The sequence below is a fragment of the Vigna radiata genome, chromosome 10 (genome assembly GCF_000741045.1).
Source record: "Vigna radiata var. radiata cultivar VC1973A chromosome 10, Vradiata_ver6, whole genome shotgun sequence".
Lineage (NCBI taxonomy): Eukaryota > Viridiplantae > Streptophyta > Magnoliopsida > Fabales > Fabaceae > Vigna > Vigna radiata.
The window spans coordinates 14,617,738-14,636,144 of NC_028360.1; the positions used below are offsets into that span (position 1 = coordinate 14,617,738).

The 18,407-nt window shown below is 31.4% G+C and overlaps 3 protein-coding genes across 3 annotated transcripts in view; 2 read left to right on the top strand and 1 right to left on the bottom strand.

Moving 5' to 3' along the window:
- The window catches only part of LOC106774878 (uncharacterized PE-PGRS family protein PE_PGRS54-like), a 4,492-nt gene extending 579 nt beyond the window's left edge, over positions 1-3,913 (bottom strand). The window contains exon 1 of the mRNA XM_022787256.1: positions 58-3,913. Coding sequence (XP_022642977.1) covers positions 58-3,868 — 3,811 coding nt within the window. The 5' untranslated portion in view covers positions 3,869-3,913. The remainder of the gene's footprint in view (positions 1-57) is intronic.
- Positions 3,914-4,193: 280 nt separating this feature from the next.
- On the top strand, positions 4,194-4,769 carry LOC106774879 (formin-like protein 3). The gene has a single exon (XM_014661905.1). The coding sequence runs from the start codon at positions 4,194-4,196 to the stop codon at positions 4,767-4,769; it is 576 nt and encodes a 191-aa protein (XP_014517391.1).
- A 12,846-nt stretch (positions 4,770-17,615) lies between these two features.
- LOC111242690 (proline-rich extensin-like protein EPR1) overlaps positions 17,616-18,407 on the top strand; it is a 2,497-nt gene continuing 1,705 nt past the window's right edge. Inside the window, exon 1 of the mRNA XM_022787227.1 lies at positions 17,616-18,345. Coding sequence (XP_022642948.1) covers positions 17,834-18,345 — 512 coding nt within the window. The 5' untranslated portion in view covers positions 17,616-17,833. The remainder of the gene's footprint in view (positions 18,346-18,407) is intronic.

The following is an 18,407-nucleotide window of genomic DNA, read 5'->3' on the forward strand; positions in this document are numbered from 1 at the left end:
CACCACCACCACCACCATCACCACCTCCACCACCACCACCACCACCACCACCCCCATCATCATCACCACCACCACCACCATCACCATCACCACCACCACCACCACCACCACCACTATTACCTCCTATATCAACACCAGAATTGTCGCCCTCAACATTACCTTCATTATCACCTTCGATCTCACCATCATTGTTGACACCTTTAGGATCACCATTGTTATCACCTTTTAACTCATCCCCATCATTACCTCCTCTCTCACCACCATCATTGCCACCCTCAACATTACCTCCATTGTCACCTTTGATCTCACCATCAATGTTGTCACCTCTAGATTCTCCACAATCATCACCTTCTAACTCACCAACATTGTCACCTCCTATCCCACCACCATTATTGCCACCTTTAGAGTCATCACCACTATTACCTCCCAACTCACCAACATCATTACCTCCTATCTCATCAACACTATTGCCACCTTCAACATTACCTCCGTTGTCACCTTCAGTCTTATCACCAATGTTGTCACCCCTAAAGTCACCCTCATCATCACCTTCCAAATCACAACCATTTTCACCTCTTATCTCACCACCTTTAATATCACCTCTAAAGTCACCATCATTATCACCTACTGAATCATTACCATCCTTACCTCCTATCTCGCCTTCACTATTTCCACCCTCAACCTTACCTCCATTATCACCACCGATCTCACAACCAACATTGCCACCTTTAGAGTCATCGCCATTATCGCCTCCCGGCTCACCACCCTTATCACCTCCTATCTCACCACTGTTACTACCTCCAGAATTATCACCATCATTACCTCCTACCTCACCACCACTACTACCACCCTTTATGTTACCTCCATTGTCACCTTTGGCCTCATCACCAATGTTGTCACCTTTAGAATTACCGCCATTATCACCTTCTGATTCACTACCACTATCACCACCTGACTCACCAGCATTACCACCTTTTACCTTACCACCAATATTTTCACCTTTAGAGTCTCCACCATTATCATCACCTAACCTACAACCATTGTTGCCTCCTATCTCACCCCCACTATTATCACCGTCTACATTACCTCCACTATCACCTTCAGACTCACCACCAATGTTATCACCTCTAGAGTCACCGCTAATATCACCTCCTATCTCACCATCATTATCACCTTCAATCTCACCGCCGCTTTTGCCACCTCTAGAGTCACCACTATTATCACCTCCTGACTTACAACCATCGTTACCTCCTATCTCACCAATACTACAACCGCCCTCAACATTACCTACATTGTCACCTTCCCCCTCAACACTGATATTCTCTCCTTTAAAGTCACCATCAGTACCTCCTGACTCAGCACCGTTATCTCCTTCTATTTCGCCATCGTTATTGCCACCACTAGAGTCACCACCATTGTTGCCACCTTCAACATTACCTCCATTGTCACCTCTAGTCTCAACACCAGTGTTTTCGCCACTAAAGTCACCGTCGATATCGCCTCCTGACTCACAACCATTATCACCTACCGTGTCACCACCATTGTTGCCACCGCTAAAGTCACCATCATTATCACCTCCTGTGTTACCACCATTGTTGTCACCGCTAGAGTCACCACCATTATCACCTTCTATGTCACCACCATTGTTTGCACCTATAGAGTCACCAACATTATCACCTTTCATTTCACCACCGTCACTGTCACCTACAGAGTCACCACCATTATCATCTCCTGATTTATCACCATTTTTATCTCCTATCTCACCACCATTATTGTCACCTTCAATTTTACCTCCATTGTCACCTTTGGTCTCACTACCAATGTTGTCACCTCTAGAGTCACCGCCATTATCATCTCCCGACTCACCACCATTATCATCTCCTATCACACCACCATTATTGTCACCTCTAGAATCACCACCATTATCACCTCTTGAGTTACCACCATCATTATCACCGATCTCGCCACCACTATTATCGCCCTTAACGTTACCTCCATTGTCACCCTCAGTCTCACCACCAAAGTTCCCACCTTTAGAGTCACCACTAATACCACCTCCTGACTTACCACCGTTATCACCTCCTATGTTATCACCATTGTTGCCACCTTTAGAGTCACCATCATTAAAACCTCCTAATTCACCACCATCATTACCTCCTACCTCACCACCATTATTGTCGCCTTCAATGTTACCTCCAGTGTCACCTCCAATCTCAACACCAGTGTTTCCACCTTTTGTGTCACCGCCAATATCACCACCATTGTCACCTCCTAAGTCACCACCATTGTTGCCACCACTAGAGTCACCATCATTATCACCTCTTGATTCATCACCATCCTTACCTCCTATCTCACCAATATTATTTTCACCATCAACCTTACCTTCATTGTCACCTCTGATCTCAACACCAACGTTTCCACCTTTAGAGTCACCACCAAAATCACCACCATTGTCACCACCATTATTGCCACCTTTAGAGTCACCATTATTATCACCTCCTGACTCACCACCATCGTTATCTCCAATCTCACCACCATTACTATCGCCCTCAACCTTACCTCCATTATCACCTTCAGTCACAACACCATTTTTTCCACCTTTAGAGTCATCACCATTATCACCACCATTATTGCCACCTCTAGTCACACCACAATTATCACCACTTGACTCACCACCATCGTTACCTCCTATCTCACCAACATTATTTCCACCTTCAACGTTACCTCCATTGTCACCTCCAGTTTCAACACCAATGTTTCCACCTTTTGTGTTACCACCAATATCACCACCACTATTGTCACCTCTAAAGTCACCGCCATTATCACCTCCCAACTCACCACCGTCGTTACCTCCTACCATACCACCATTATTGTCGCCCACAACCTTACCTTCATTGCCATCTCCGATCTCAACACCAATGTTTCCACCTTTAGAGTCATCCCCACTATCACCTCCTATTTCACCAACATTGTTACCACCTTTAGAGTCACCATCATTATCACCTCCTGACTCACCACCATCGTTATCGCCTATCTCACCACCATTATTTTCGCCCTCAATGTTACCTCCATTGTCACCTTTAGTCTCGACACCAATGTTTCCACCTTTAGAGTCACCACCATTATCGCCACCCCTAGATTCACCACCATTATTGTCACCTCTAGATTCACCACCATTATCAGCTCCTGACTTACCAACATCGTTACCTCCTATCCCACCACCATTATTTGCACCCTCAATGTTACCTCCATTGACACCTCCGATTTCAGCACCAACATTTTCACCTTTTGTGTCACCGCTAATATCACCACCATTGTCACCTCTTATGTCCCCACCATTGTTGCCACCTCTAGAGTCACCATCATTATCACCTCCTGACTCACCACCATCACTATCTCCTATCTCACCACCATTATTATCGCCCTCAACCTTACCTCCATTACCACCTCCAGTCACAACACCATTATTTTCACCTTTAGAGTCACCACCATTATCACCACCGTTGTTGCCACCTCTAGTCACACCACAATTATCACCACCTAACTCACCACCATTGTTACCTCCTATCTCACCGCCGTTGTTGTCACCCTCAATGTTACCTCCAATGTCACCTCCGATCTCAACACCAATATTTCCACCGTTAGAGTCATCACCATTATCTCCTTCAGAGTCGCCACAATCGTTACCTCCTATATCACCGCCATTACTACCGCCTTCAATATTACCTTCCTTATCACCACCAATGGTCCCACCTTTAGTCTCACCGTCACCACCTCCAATCTCACCACCATTATTACCACCTTTAGAGTCACCACAATTGTTACCACCTAACTCATCACCATCTTTACCTCCCATTCCACCACCCATTTCACCTTTTCCTTCACCACCACCTCCTCCTCTTTCACCTCCTCAACCTTTTACACCACCTCCCCCTCCTCCACTTATCTCATTTCCGTCGCCGCCACCTCCTCACTCTATCACGCCTCCTCCTCCCCCTCCATCCATCTCACCTCCACCACCTCCACCTCCTCGACCTGTTACGCCTCCTCCTCCCTCTCCATCAATCTCACCTCCGCCACCACCACCTTCTCAACCTGTTACACCACCTCCTCCCTCTCCACCTGTCTTGCTTCCACCACCTCCTCCCTCTCCACCTGTCTTGCTTCCACCACCTCCTCTTCCACGACCTGTTATGCCACCTCCTCCTTTCCCGCGTATCTCACCTCCACCACCACCTCCTCCACGACCTGGGACGCCACCTCCTCCCCGTATCTTACCTCCACCACCACCTCAACCTATAACGCCACACCCTCCCTCTCCACCACCACCTCCACTTATAACGCCACGCCCTCCCCCTCCACCACCACCTCGACCTGTAACTTTACACCCTCCCCCTCCACCACCACCTCGACTTGTAACTCCACGCCCTCCCCCTCCACCACCACCTCGACATGTAACGCCACGCCCTCCCCCTCCACTACCACCTCGACCTGTAACTCCACGCCCTCCCCCTCCACCACCACCTATACGCTGTACATCTTTACATATTTGCACCACCTTATTGCATTCTCCATTATCTCAATTACTCGGTCTAGGCAGAATTTGTTGCACCGTTGTCACTGCTCATCCTCTTAGTGACATTGCTAGGTGCATGTGCGCCAATGGAAAGACTGCATATCCTCAAATGGACCATTCTGTTTTAACGACTCGTATGAGAAGCGTAATCGGTTATTGTGGACTTAATGCAAACAACTTTAGTTGCAATTAAGGACAAAATGTGCATGACCATTCAATATCATATATTGTTGTTTTACTTCATATCCTACATTTGTGTGTATTTAAAAAAGTGAAGGATGTTATCGTAAAAGCTTGTTTCTTATATATATGCACATGCATATAGGCTAGTGGATACTATATTATTACATATCAATCAACATCCATACGTAGTAACTAATAAATATGCTATAAAATTACAAATGTTTCTTCTTGTGATGTATGGAATTTTTATGTTTCTTCTTGAAATCTTGTTTGTCATCTTATTAGTCAAAGTTGTTTAATAAAATCCTTTGTTCAAGAAGTGATTGTTGTCGTTCAATTCTTTATATATTTCATTTCTGTTTCTTAAGTATTGTTAACAAGTAAGTTATAAACCTAACTCAACTCTACAAAACTAGTTTTTAAGGTGAGGTTTTCGCCCACTTATATATATATATATATATATATATATATATATATATATATATATATATATATATATATAATGAAATCATCTTATCTTTAGTTGATGTGGAACTTCTAGCACACTCTCCTCATGTCGATATATATCTTGTGCTTGAGACTAGACATTTGTTAGTGGAAAACAGTAAGTGCACCAATCGCACGTATCAAATAGTAAATATTGTTCTTTCCATAGGGACTTGTATAACACATAAAAACTCTCGCAATTCACAACTTAATTAGATATCAAATCTCACAAAAACACAAAGAAATCTTGTTTTGTATTTTTATCAAATAGTTAGTGTAACACAAGTAATTTAGCATAGACTATTTACAATTGTCAAGACTATATTTTGTTCACTTCATTCTTATGCATGTGCAAACATCTCATTCCATATTTAAGTCAAAATCAACTCATCAATATACTCAAATCCTATCCCTAGTGACTTTGAGCCTATTACAACTCATCAAGTTCCAATTCCTTGAATCCTCAACAAGCAATCATGCATTATGTTCAAGAGTCTTAAGATTACTAATGAATCATGTTCTATCTCTAGATACAAACTTCGTTAGGTATTTTGATTTCTAGGTTCAAAAGACGTATTTGAACACTTCAAGAACCAACAATCAAGCCATGGATGACCAAGCCAGAACAAACATTAAGCACAAAATTCAAATTCTAACTTTGAAATGGAAAAACATATGTATTAACATAAAAAAATATACAAGACTCAATTTATTACATATAATTTCAACAATTAGGGATAGCTATCCAAGGTGGAGAACCTAAGCTTTACAAATTGAAGAAATAAGGAAGAAATTGAAACCAAAGAGAGATGCACGCCCTTCCCCAAGTTTCCTTTGCTCTACTCCATGCTCCAATGATGCTTACTCTTCACATTTTCATCTCCAATTTGTGACCCCATCTTCCTCCTTAACCCAAAAAGGGCAAAATCACCATGGATGAATATTAAAGTTCAAGGAAGAGAAGGAAGAGCTTCCCAGCATCCAAACAACCTCTAAGGGCCTCTTCCAATCACTTTATATGAAGAATGAAGTGTTGGAGGGGAGAATGCCTCAAACCTAGTGAGAAACATGTTTAAATAACCAATTTTGACATGTCAATAATGCCACCACTCAACGTCATTTCAGCATCGTTGAGCATCATTAGTTAAAACGCAAAATGGGCTCTTTGTCAAACCACCGCTCAACGTTATTTTCCACCGCTCAACGCTATTTTACACCACTCCATGCAAGTTCTTTCACATTAACTAACACTCAATGTCAATTTTTCATCGCTTAACGCTATTTGTGCAGGAGATGGTAGCACTTAGCCCTACAAATGTGGCGCTCATCCCTAGGAAATGTGACAACACTCTATAATTAAAGCATTGGGTGTGATCCTAATGGCGCCCAACGTGGGTATTTAATTCAAATTGATATTTTCTTGTCCAAAACATGTTCTCTTGTGTTCTTGTTTGTTTTTCTCCCCTAGAATATTTTTCTATTCATTTATTTCATACATTTAAACAAAGATATTAAAGGTAAAACAAACATAAAAAAACTAAAATACAGAAATAATATAAAACACACTAAACTTAATAATAAAACAGGATAAAAGCTAGAAAAATTTTGATTTATTCATGACAATAAATATACAAATAGGTAAAAATGGACATTATCAACATTAATGGATGGTCCGATAGTGACCTAATAACTAGTGGAACAATACACCTAACAAATAACAAATCTCACTAGAATAGAATCTAATAATGACTCTAATACCTTATTAAGAAGTGAACTTTAAGCCTAATCATCCTTAAAATACTAACTTGTAAGGTAAGGTTTTGCATCTACATATATACTCTAGTTGACATTATCTCTAAGCGATATGAGACTTCCAACACAAACTCTCACATTGACTAGAGATAAGGCGATTTCATAGTATATATAAGTAGGTGGAAACCTCACCTTACAAATTTGTTTTATAGGATTGAGTTACATTTAAAGTTCACTTCTTAATATGGTATCATAGCTATGAATTTGAGCTTATCCTAAAAAGATTTTTGTTGGGTCTATTGTTCCAATCGCTATCAGACTACCTGTCTTACGCACAAAATGTATATACCCCAGTGTGAGGGATGTGTGTTAGAAATCCTACATCCCTTAAAGATAATGTTAATTATATATATTCACTCTACAATAGAATTGAATTAAACTTAAAATCTATTTTTTGTTTAACAAATACTTTTTATATCATTATTTCAAATTAATGGGATAAAGTCTAAACCGAAGCATTGATATTGTAAAATCATATTCCCATTATTTTTCAATCATAGCTTTATGTATAAACAAAAAAGCATGAAAAAAAAATAATTAATGTATACATTTATTTTTAATTTTTAGTATTTTGTTAATAAAAAAGTTTAACCTATAACCTCTCGTACTCTCCTTCCATCCCTACCATTAGCCACCTCATAATTCCTAATTCCTAGCCAAGGTATATATATTGAGTATATTTAAATAATGACTTAAGAAAATATAGGAACTCGTATCCTTCACATGTTCAAATGGTTGCTAGATATATGTGCGTACACTTTTCATTCAATTAATAATCTCACAATTTTATAATGTTATTGATATAGAAACAAATATATTGGCTAAAGGATTAAAGACTTGGTTAGTCCTTCTTAATTTATAAGCACAAACTCTATTACCATAATAATCTTGACCTAAAGAGACATGTTTCCTTGACATTTTTTAAACAACTATACCAATTAATACGAACTACCAAATTATTTATGTCTAGATGAGCATGATGATTGGTTGTTTATCGTTTATCATATTTGGAGTAGGAGGGATGACACATAGACAAGTAATAAATAGAAAATTCATTTTATTGTTTTTTAATATTTTAAGCTCATCATTCAATCACTTTGTGTAAAATTTAAATTTTATATCATTTAATCCAATTTAAAGCGGTTCTAAATTGATCAATTTTAATTATAGTTTACTTTTTTTAGAAAAAACTATTAAACAAATTATTATCTATAATTAACATAATAAAAATATAAAAAATCTCATAAATATATTAATCATAATGTGTATTTTCAAATATTAAAAAATTAATATGATTAATTATTTTGATCTCTAAAATTAGTTGTTATTTAATTATTTTGTTGCAGTATGCTAATTATATATCTTATCGTTTGATAAAAATATACATATTAAATCAATCAAGAAACATAATCAATTTTCTTAAAATTTTACATAACATTTCAAGTATATTATAAACCAACTAGTTTAACATAATTATTCTTACCGTGACAAAAGTTAAACCAAGTCTGTTTAAATAAAATTTAAACTAAATCGTGTTGAGTCTAAATGGAATCAAATTGATCGAATTCATGTTAATATTTAATAAACCTAATAGTTAAACCTATTAAATCAATTTCCCTTCTTGATAAATAAATTCAATATGGATTTAATTCAATTTAAAAGGATTAAAAAATCCAAATGTAGTTAATTTAATTAAAATATATCTAAATTATAAATCCAATTTATTTTATTGAACATTGTATGTTGAAAAATTCAATCAATATTGCCAAACACTATACTGCATCGAAACAGGTTAAAATGCAAGATAAATTGTTAGATAAGATTTATGTACACAAGTAGTGATATTTTTAGGTTTCCTTTATTAAAAAGTAGTATTATATTATTATTATTATTATTATTATTATTATTATTATATATATATATATATATANTATATATATATATATATATATATATATATATATATATATATATATATATATATATATATATATATATATACTTCACTTTATCACACACTACATTTCCAGTAATAGTTATAACCTAATTTAAACATTAATCAATTACTGTGAGCTTTTAAGAGACAAACATTTACATATTTGCAATGTCTTTACTCAATTCCTCAACTTATCTCATGCGAAAAACTTTAATTTAATAAAGAGTCAAATCATTCACAAAAAACTAAATTTATAATTTGATACAGATATCAACTTCCCTTTATCTAGAGTAAGTCTCTCTAAATGGCTTATAATATGGAATATTTATGATGTTTATTTGGATGGATAACTTTTTTATACATACGTTGACGTGTAAAAATGAATTTTGTTCCGTAAATAAGGTTAGAATTTTCAACTTGATTATTAGTTTTAAATTAAAATTAAAATAAAAAAATTAAAAAAAAAATAATTATCTATAATATATTACACTAGTACATAAGAGGGTTTTCTATAAAGAGATAATTTAGATTTTTTATATTTTAAACAGGTTTATGACTTCAGTTCTGTTCAGGTGTTCTAGAATTCTGATTTCTTTTATACAAAGTAATATTTTAAACTATTCAGATTTTAAAATATACCTACTCGATTGTGATGAGAATTAATGTCATGAAATCCTTATGCTTCAATTTCACAAAGACCCAAAATCAAAAGTTCGAACCAAATTTAAAAAATGTTTCAAAAAATTATATTTTATAATTATTTTAGGAGGTTTTAAGCAACAGATTTTAGTAAAACTAATGTCATAAAGTAATTAATGTTTTGGTTAATAAAATAATTGAGGTCATAGGATAAAAACGGGAAATTCACAAACCCGTGTACAATTTTTTTTCTTAGGTTTTCTTCTTTGTTGTTCACAAATCAGTGTTGATACTGTAGGCAATTTCATTTGTTAGAACAATTCCATAGAGTCACGTATCTTTTTTTATTATAACTTTATAAAATTTTCTTTGTTTTCATTATTGTGAATTTCAAAATTTATCTGAATTTAAAAATTATCACTTAATACATTTTCATACCAAAACTCAAACGAATTAAGTACGTAACGTTACCGATTTCGTCATATTTCCATTTTTTTTATATTAGAATATAATTATAATAAAATGTTTTTTTATTACTATTATGAGAATTATACAGAAAATTTTAAATTCATTAAATACATATTATTATATTAAATATTAAAAATCCTTTTCTTTTTTCCAATATTATAAATTTTATTTCATCTATATTGATACCTTTATTTAACATGGTGGTCATTGAAGTTTATTTAGGTTTAACCACCTTTACATAAGATTTTAAAATATAATGTTTATGGATTATTATTTTCTCATGTCATTTATAACTTTCTAATTTATTTTTTTAATGTGTAACTTTCAACTAAAACTACAAGATCGTGTATGTTTGTGATTTTGGTTTAGGAAGCAATGTCAGAGGTGGGCAATATCTTAAGATGTTTCGTTTGCAGATTATCAACACAGACTGTGATATGGTTACAATTAGTTGCTGGTTTGCTTGGGATCAAAACGGAAGACAGAAAAGGAATTGAATTACCTGGAACATAAACCTATTGAAATAAATGACTTTTATTGAAGAACTTTGAAACAAATAAACAAAGAAACAGAGGAGGAAGAGAACAGCAAGTACAACAAAATTCTATTTTACATATTTTTCATTATCATGGACGTTGTTAACAAGCAAACACAGTGACACAACAGAAAATGATGATGGATGTCACGTATTCTGTTCTAGTCAAATAATGCGATTGGTAGCAGGCGGTGGTGGTGGTGATGACGGTGGTGGTGGCGTTGGTGGTAACGACGGTGGTGGATGCCGTGGTGGGGGTGGCGGTCTGCGCGGGGCACACATTGAAGGCGGGGCAATCCGAAGAGGGGTTCTGGAGCTCACCATGGAAAAGAAGAGAAGGTTGAGAAAAAAGAGAAAGAGAAAGAGAAAGTGTGGAACACTCTTGAAACCCATCTTCCTTACACTCTCTTCCAAGCTTAATTATTCACGAACAAGTCATGCTCTTATTGGATTATTCAGCTTTGCGAGTTTATATAGGGCAAGGAATTTTTTTGATAAACTACTTTTTTTTTTCAATTTATTAGCAAAATCACTTTAAATTTAAATAATTCATAAGCGGAATTTATATTAAAATTATACTTTTAATTGTAAGCCAAAGTTCCATTTGTTTTATTTATTTTTAATACTATGAATTTAAATAGTAGAGATACATTGAAATATACAATAAGTAAATATATTAAAATTTTGCTAGGAGAGATCTAAAATAAATAAATTTTTAAGTACATAATGATAAAATTAGAAGGAAGAAGAGAAGAGGTTGGAAATTCAACTTCTTTCACTAATAGCTTAAAAAATATAAAATTGATTTAATGAGTTTTAATGAGTTTGAAAGAAAATATGTGACAAATTATGAGTTGAACTTTCTTACTAATAAATATTAATAACTAACATTGCCAATAAAAATAATTAAAAATAAAGTTTATGCTACTGTATAAACTAAATGGATAATAAAATGTATTTATATAATAATTTAAATACATTTTTAATTCTTATAAAATATTAATTTGATGAAGTTGCGTTTTTAATGACAGTTGTGATCAAACGAATATCTTTAATACTATATTTGTGATATAATATAGCGTGTGTCACATCTTAAAAGAAAAAAAACTCTTAATATAATGTTATCAATCTATATACTGTAAGAAGTAATTTAACTTTTTGACATTAACTTTTTAGAATAATGAAAATCAAAAAGAAAATGTTTATAAAGATAAATAATAATTTTCTTTTATAAATATTAAAGTCAAAACTAGACAATTCTCTACAACTAAAATAGTATTTAAATTATTAGTTTTTTTTTTCTCTTTATATTTCCTGCACTCATAGTATCAAATAGGTGCCAACCCTTTTTTCTTCATGTTTACTTTCTCCACAATGAATTCTTAAACCAAATGGTTTGGGAAATATGAGTTAGCATTGAGTTTGATAATAACGAGCGACTACAATCGTAAACCAAAAACTTTTTTAATAAATCTAGAGAGTAATTTATTTTCACAGTATTATATTACACTAAAGTTTTAAGTTGAACAATTATAAAGAATATATTATTAATTTTAAATATTATATAATATTTACTAACATATATTTTATACATAAATATTTTAAATCTGAAAATATATATTATTAGATTATTTATTTATTATACCAGTAAAATAATATAATAGACAACCAAATACCAAATACACAAGGTAAATGCTACTTAGATTCAAACTTTAATGGTTACAGCAGCTAGAACCTATTTATCTTTATTTAAGATTAAGGAATTCAACTGTCACTGTAAACATCATCTTACTTTCAAAATACACGTGAAATTATTAAAGTGGCCTTTAATGATTTAAATGTGTATTAACCTCACACAAGTTTTCGTCATTATACGAGACACATTTTCAACCTTCTTATATGTTCACAATTTTTAATTATATATTCTATTAAACCATATATATTAACTGATATTTAGAATTATAATTTTAATTTTTAATCAAAATTAGGCTTAACCAAACATTTGTAATTTGTCATTTAGACATTTACAATTTTCTTAAACTGTAAAAAAATTTAAGTACGAATAGAAATATAAAAATGTTAGTTCTCATAGTACTGGAATAAAATTTGTAAAAATCGAGCGTGGGTTCTTTAAAAGTAATATGATATGATGGATCTAATAGTATAAGGTTTTTTTGCAAGTTTCTTGTAACACTTGCATGATAAATTCCCTATGATACAATTAAATATATTATTTACTCGGTATAATATCATTATTTTTTCCGCCAGGCTTTTCCTATTATTAACTCGTTGACTAATTTTACTCGTAATATTATAATTGTCATCAATCCAATGAGTCGTTACATATAAAAAAGATTAAATAAAAATTTTCTGTTAAGTAGATTTTCCTCATAATATATGGCCATAATCTAACTCAACTGTTCGATTACTTATTCTAAAATAATAAAAGCAATTTTTAAAGTAATTTGTTCAAATTCTTATTGTTAACTTCCAGGTAAATCATCTTTAATTTATGAAGGAAATTTTATTATTTTTAATTTATTTTTCCTACAATACTTTAAGGAGAAACTCATAGAAAACACCCCTGTAATGAGGTGTGTTTTTTTTTTTTAATATTTAATACATTGTACGAAAAGAAAAAGACTTAATTAATGAACAAGTTGGAAAGGTTAAAGATAAGTCAATTAATATATATTGATATTTTATTGTTGAGGATGTCATATCTATCAGAGATATTATATATGAAAAAATATATTTAAAAATTAAACTCTAAATAATTATAAGCATCAATTTTACATCACATGTATATATGGCACTAAAATTATGGACATCAATTCATTTTGAAGACTGACTCTAATATCAATATTTAACTTAATTTTTTCATAAAAAAATGTCTTGCTTGAATTGGTTTATTAAGATGTTTTTATTATTTTTAATATTAATTTAATTTATATCGATTTGGTTGGCGATATAATGGTAGTAACTTAAAAAGATTCATATAATAGTTTGTTGTTCAAATAATATAAACGAAAAAGTAAATAAAAATTATAATGAATTAAGAAGATGAATATAAATGAAGATGAGATGAAAGAAGGAAATGGGAAAAAAAATATGAATGAAGAAGATAAAGAAAAAAAATATAAGTAAAAGAGATGTTTTTAAATGAAAAATATGAGTATAGACGAAAAAGATGAATGTGGATAAAAGAGATAAACGTAAATAAAAAATGTGAGTGTAAGAAGACTAATGAGTGTGATACAATTTATACAAAATAGAAAGAAAAATATTATAAAAAGATTATATATAAGAAGGTGGAGGAACATAACTTTTTTATATAATGAAACAATGTTGACTCTCAAATTTAAAGTCGTCAAGGGTCACAACCTGCGAGCCAAGGTCTACCACGGATTTGAGTCGGGTTGAGTTTGAAAAAATTAAATTTTTTTTATGCGAGTCAGATTTTAACCCGACTGATTTAAACTTGGATCATGTAGGTTGAACCCGTGGTGGGCCGTGTTGACCCGTCAACCCACCTATCTAATTTTATTTTTTGAATTTATTATTTTACTTATGAAAATTATGGCATATAAGAAACTTATTTGTATGTTTGTTGTGTTTGTTTTTGGATGACATTTAGATTATATTGTACTTTTTATTATTATTTTGAATTGTCTTCAGTTTAACATCATTTTTTGGGAGTAAAATTTGTTTAAATTTGAATATAGAAAGTTTATAATTTTTTATTTTAAAAAAATTATAATTAAATGGGCTAGTGAGCCAACCCATTTACCCTCGAGCCGGGTTCAGATTTTTCTGACTCACTAATAAATGAGGCAGGTTGGGTTGACTCACTAAGTGACCAACCCGTGGTGGGCCGAGCCGAATCGAGCCGGGTTACCCGTTTTGACAGTTCTACTCAAATCTTTTAATATACATGTTAATTACAAAATATATTAAACTTATGGTAATCAAAATGAACTTGTTTCTCTTTTATCTTGTGCTTTGTATGATTATGATAATAATTAATTAATGTGAATTGATTAATGAACGCTAAGATTGAATCTGTACTTAGAAACAGCATTCAAAGATGAAATATGAGGAAGTTGATGGAAAATAAATTTATTACAGCATATTAATTATGAAGAGTAGGAATAAAAACCAATGCGCCTAACTTTACATTTTCAACTACTCAACACAACTCAACTCTAGTTTTCATCCTTATTCATCTTAGATTTTTTCTTTCACCATTTTTATTAAAATTTATAATGCAGGGAACATTTTCATTATTATTATTATTATTATTATTATTATTATTATTATTATTATTATTATTATTATTATTATTATTATTGTTGTTGTTGTTGTTATTATAGTGATAAATACTCTTTCATTAAATATATTCCATGGCATCATAAAAATTTGATACTTTAATTAACAGGAGCTTGATAATAGTTTATTTAATTTTAGTTTTAAATAACAAAAAATAAAACAGTTTATCATAACATATTTAAAATAGTTAGTTATAATTATTTTATTAACTTACTTTTCTAAATACTAAATAGGTGAGTTATCAATAAAAAAATTAATTAGATATATGCTCAAAAAAATTATATATTAAGAGCATTAAATATTATTTTTCTTAACAAATACATTAACAAACTTTCATTAAATGAAATTTGTAGTCAAACATTATTAAGAAAAAACATGCCTTAGCTTCTTAGGGTTTGGCATAATAACATAAATTATGGAAGGTCAACAAAACTTAACTTAAATACAATTGCCGTCGCATGCAAGTCTAATACTTTCATTAATATATATTCATGCCATGCATAAATTTATCTTAAATGTATTTTTAGTTATTAAACTTTGATGTAGAATTAAAATAAGCCCAAATTTCAAACTTTAATAACTAGAAATATATTTAATCCATTTATCAATCATAACATATCCAGACATAACCAATATTTTAAATATATTTGTATTTTCTACCCTAAAAGTAAAAAATAATTGATAAATATAAATAATTATACATGTTAACCTTTTATAAGACTGATATCAATAAACTTGGTTTTTAAGGAAATATAATATATATATATATATATATATATATATATATATATATATATAAAAGTATATTATTTTATTTAACAATATGTATTAATATTTCTATTTTATTTTTAACCTATATCTATTTTTATTTTATTTATAATTATTCTGACAAATAAATTTAAAGTATATTATTTGTTAAAAAGTTAAATTAAATAACTATTACTTAAGTAGCAGTTATAACTTTAAAATCCTATATAAAATTTATGTAATTTAAAAGCATTTATATAGCTAGAGTATAATTTCGTATAATTTACTTAAAATTATATTTTTATAATTTTCTAATTTGTCAAAAAAATATAAATCAAAGTTTAACGTTTAGAAAAGTATACATAATTTTAATAAAAAAAATCATTTAAACATAATTTATATTATATTTATTTTTATTATTTACTTTATTATTTTATCTACGTAAAAGTAATTTAATTTTAATGTTCTTATTATATTAGGTTACGTTATTATTTTATCATATTTTATTCTTTTACTTTTATTATAAGTGTGCTACTTAAAAGTTATGCCAATGAAAATTAGGAATGAAATTGATATATAAAAAATTACTGAGGATCAACATTAATATTTATTTTAATTTCTATTAAGTAACTAATATTTTGTACGAGTATATACAAACTTTACAAAGCCAAAAGTAAAATTAATTAATAGATATTTATTTTATTTATTATAAAAATATATAATTTGGAATACAAACAATTAAAAAATTAGTTCTAAATTGTAAGAAATATTTTTTGCTAAAGGAATTTCAAATATTATATTACATTATAATTATTTATGAGGAATTGCAAAAGTCTGGTTGAGCATAATCTTGTTGAAAGAATTAAGTCACATAAAAAAAGTTCAGATACAAAAGCATAACTGAATATATAAGTATGGGAAAATATCAGTTTGATTTAATGAAAAATGAATAAAAGACGTATTTCCTTTGATGATAAAAAATCATCTTATTTTTAAGAATAATAGTTTAAATTTGTTATATAAAGACACATGATTAAGAAAACAAGTTAACGTTCTAATGTTTGAAGACCAATCTAAAAATTCGATGTATCTTTGAAAGTGAAGAAGAATGGATAATCATGCTTCATTTTCCAATAGAAATATTTAATTTTTATATCTAGGTTAAAGTTTGAATCTAAGCAGCATACCTTTTCGTAACTTTGGTGGTTCGAAAACAAAGTATAATAAAAGCTTCTATAAAAATATGAAAGGCTGTTTTTATTTTATTCAAATTATTTTCATTCTTTTAAATGATAATATAGAGAGAGATAATATAAAATAAGTGACTTTTTAATCTAGATTAAAAATTGAAAATTACTCATTTAATTTTTAAATTATAATTGGGATTATATTTCAATTTTAAAACCCCTTCCATACTTTAAATTTAAAGTTTAGTGACTAATTATAACTAGTTCGATCCTCAATGCGATTCTGAATAATAAAATCGTTTTTGTCCAAACTTAATTTCACAATTATACTCATTGAAAGACTGTCATGTAAATCATGTTAATTAGCTAATTTGTGAACCAAAATACACTCATAACTTATTATCATGCTATTTATACGCTATAAAAATAATATATCATCCTTTTTAATTAGTATATAAACCCATAAATAAAAAGTAATTATAAACTGAAACTTAATATAAGATTGCTTTACTATAAATATTTGGCACTTACACGCTTCAATTTAATTTCAGCTAACTAAAATATAATCAATCAAAGCCAACAAACAATACTGCAAACCAAAGAAAAGGAAACAAACGCAAATATGATGAAGGCAGAGTTTGATGCTTTCCTTCGTTCATGTCCAGAAATAAAGCAATACTTAGGTGCATCATTTAGGGTAATATGATTTTCTTCAAGACTTTAAAGATTCTAGCTACCTAATTATGTCCAAAGATTCAACCCTCTTTAATTTTTATTTAAGAGATTAACCCATTCTACGCAAAATAAAAAATAAAAAGTAAACACAAAAGAAAAAATACACACCCCATGGCCTATAAAATCTCTTGCACGGATCAGCTATTCAACAAACAACACTTGCTCACATGTTAAAGCCATAGGAAAAAATTGAACGGAAAATGGCTTCAAAGGATGTGGTTGCACCCATTGCCCTTCTTCTTTCCCTCTCTCTCCTTTTCTTTCCCATGGTTAGCTCAAATGCTCATTCCCTCTCGATAACATGGCCACCAAGTCGCATTCCTCCACTTTCCATCACACCAATTCACGTCCCACCATTTTCACTACATCCTAAGACACCACCACCACCTCCTACCACACCACCACCACCTCCTCCTATCACACCACCACCACCACTTCCTGACTCACCATTATTATCTCCGTTCTTATCACCATTATTACCTCCTATCACACCACCATTGTTACCACCCACAATATTGCCTCCATTATCACCACCGGAGTCATCACCATTATCATCTCCTGACTTATCACCATCTTTAGCTCCTATCTCACCACCATTATTGTCACCCTCAACATTACCTCCATTATTACCTCCTATCTCTCCACCACTTTTTCCACCCTTAGAGTCACCTCCTGAATTACCACCATTGTTACCTCCTATCACACAACCGTTGTTACCACCCACAATATTGCCTCCATTGTCACCACTAGAGTCACCACCATTATCACCTCCAG

What these genes read in the sequence shown, in the direction of transcription:
- LOC106774879 (XM_014661905.1), top strand. Translation starts at nt 4,194, where the DNA reads ATGCCACCTCCTCCTTTCCCGCGTATCTCACCTCCACCACCACCTCCT.